The sequence below is a fragment of the Charadrius vociferus genome, unplaced genomic scaffold (assembly GCF_000708025.1).
Source record: "Charadrius vociferus isolate BGI_N301 unplaced genomic scaffold, ASM70802v2 scaffold26, whole genome shotgun sequence".
Classification (NCBI taxonomy): Eukaryota; Metazoa; Chordata; class Aves; order Charadriiformes; family Charadriidae; genus Charadrius; species Charadrius vociferus.
Genome location: NW_009649320.1, coordinates 193,301 through 195,610, shown reverse-complemented (window position 1 = coordinate 195,610; position 2,310 = coordinate 193,301). Strand labels below are relative to the sequence as shown.

At 53.8% G+C, this 2,310-nt stretch overlaps 1 protein-coding gene across 1 annotated transcript in view; it reads right to left on the bottom strand.

The window, feature by feature from the left end:
• Nucleotides 1-1,277: 1,277 nt before the first annotated feature.
• The window catches only part of LOC104290346 (short stature homeobox protein-like), a 7,403-nt gene continuing 6,370 nt past the window's right edge, over nucleotides 1,278-2,310 (bottom strand). The window contains exon 3 of the mRNA XM_009889436.1: nucleotides 1,278-1,606. Coding sequence (XP_009887738.1) covers nucleotides 1,350-1,606 — 257 coding nt within the window. The 3' untranslated portion in view covers nucleotides 1,278-1,349. The remainder of the gene's footprint in view (nucleotides 1,607-2,310) is intronic.

Genomic DNA, 2,310 nt, shown 5'->3' with positions numbered 1-2,310 from the left:
AGAGAGATGAGGGGAGAAAAGACCCTTAAAAAAAGAACAAAAAAAACAAAAAAAAACCCCAACCAAACCCACAACACCAAAACAAGAAAGAAAACAATCTAGCTACTCTATTTATTTTGGGAAGTGCCTCCAGGAGGCAGTTGTTTAAAGCTTACTCGGGCAAAGGTGTGCTGAGCGGGTCCGAGGGAAGCGGGATGCCGTCGTGGTTAAGGAGGGGGACGAGGCCACCCCACTCCCCACTCCAGCTCGGGGCTGTGTTTCTCGTCTTCCCGCTGTGCCCCGGGGGTGAGGGCAGGCGCGGAGACGTCCACCCACGGTCACACCCGTACCTGCGTGTACCCACGCGTGCACACGCATAGATGCATACATATGCATACATATGCATGCGCGCTTCCCATCTCCAGGGTGTGAAGGCGTTTTGTTCAGTGGAGGTGACTTTTTCGTCTTGGGTTTGGGTTTGCTTTGGGTCTTTTAGGCCAAGCCCAGAGTTATAACCCAAGAAGCGATCTCCTTCAGGTTTCTCCTGCTCTAGGCCTGCTCAGAGAGCCACAGGTTGATCTTACTAATTATTTCTAGGGTTTCTTTTTTTTATACGACGTCTGTTTTGAGGAGGCATTCCCTAGTTGGCTTAAACGGGAAGGTGGGGGGAGGGGGGTATTTTTCGCTTCAACAAACCGAAAATCGAATTTCAAAATAATCCACGTGGAGCCACCCAGACAGACGGCTCTGGGTCCCAGAACTACAGCAACCCAGACCTATTTTCAAGGTTTCGGAGGCTAATTGGTATTTAGCTGTATCTGAAGCGGGAATGGGAGGGACGGGGGGAGACTCCACCAGATGGGGTGCCATGCATTCATACGCTTGCTGCGAGAATGAGAACGGGCACCTTTCCCCCGGCTCTGGCTAATCCTGTCCCTCAGCACCCAAATCGTCTACCCTTATTCACTGTAAATGTTTTCTGGGCTTTTTTTTTTTTTTTTTTTTTTTTACCATAACGGCCCCATAAAAGAAGGAGGGGGAAGAAAGTGAGGATTAAGCGAGAGTTAATGGCACGTTCGCAAGGAAAATTACAATAATTAAAAGAAAATAGCGAGCTGCTCAGTTATCGGATTTGTCAACACTATCACCACCGCACCCCATCTCCCCCCTCCCCCCCCAATAAAATTAAATTAAATTAAACCTCCTTCCTAGGAAATGCAAGGCACAGGCAGATATTCCCAGAGCAGAATTACTGTTTGGCAGGACAGGTACAGCGGAGTTGCAAACAGCTTCCCCATCACACGTGTCGTCTCTGCCTTCACCTCCCCGCTTTGGATGAAACGGGGCACTGTGCTAGGATCCGCTGGCAGTTAGGAAGTGAGGTGAGGACGTTTCCAGGAACAGAGCCTTTCTCTTACCTGAACCCTAGCTTCAGACAGTCCCAGCCTCTGGCTTAGTTCCTCCCTCATGAAGGCATCCGGATAGTGAGTCTCATCAAAAAGTCTTTCCAGCTCATTCAGCTGCTCTAGTGTGAAATTGGTTCTGCTTCTCCTTTGTTTGAGCTTGGTCTGTCCATCTTCATCTTCTGACTTCACATCTTCCCTCTTCTCTTTGCACTCGTAGATCCCTGCCGGGAGGGGGAAGGGGAAAACGACACTGAGCCTCCTCTCGCACCTCTCCGAAGTTTCTCTCCGCAGCACAACGGGGGTCTCCCCCCTCCCCTCTCTTCGTCCCCAAACTCTGCGCAACCTGTGGGGGCAACGGGCGGGCAGGAGGGGGTTCCCCGGGCCGGCCCCGGCAGGCCGGAGTGGCGAGCGGGACCGGGGGGCACTGGGTCGGGCTGAGCCCAGCTGCCAGCTCCGCACCGGGCGGGGGGCATCTCGCCGGCCGGAGGGAAGGATGGAGGGAAGGAAGGAACCACGCTGCCTTGCCTGGCTGACGCCCCATTAGAAATACTATATAGATAAATATAATTTTATTTTCTTTTCTCGGGTGAGGACGAAGCCGTGCCGCCGGTTGGCACGGGCAGTTCGGGGAAGGGGCCGGTAGGAAAACCGCTGCCCCCCCGGTACCTCCAGGCGGTGGGAAGAGGCGGGGAAAGGGGCTTTCTCCGTCGCCGTTTTCTCCAAAAGTAAAGAGGGTTATGCAAGAAGCTCCCCACCACTGTCATGGTGAAGCCACGGCGAAAATATTTGCCTCGTAAAAGAAACTTTCCATGGGCCTGAGACCGAGACCGTCCGTCTCTTTCTCCCCTACCAACGCTCCTTCCCCCAAAATACCTGCCGGCGGGTCGAAACCCCCGGGGCGACGCGCCCGCCCGCCCCGCGGCCG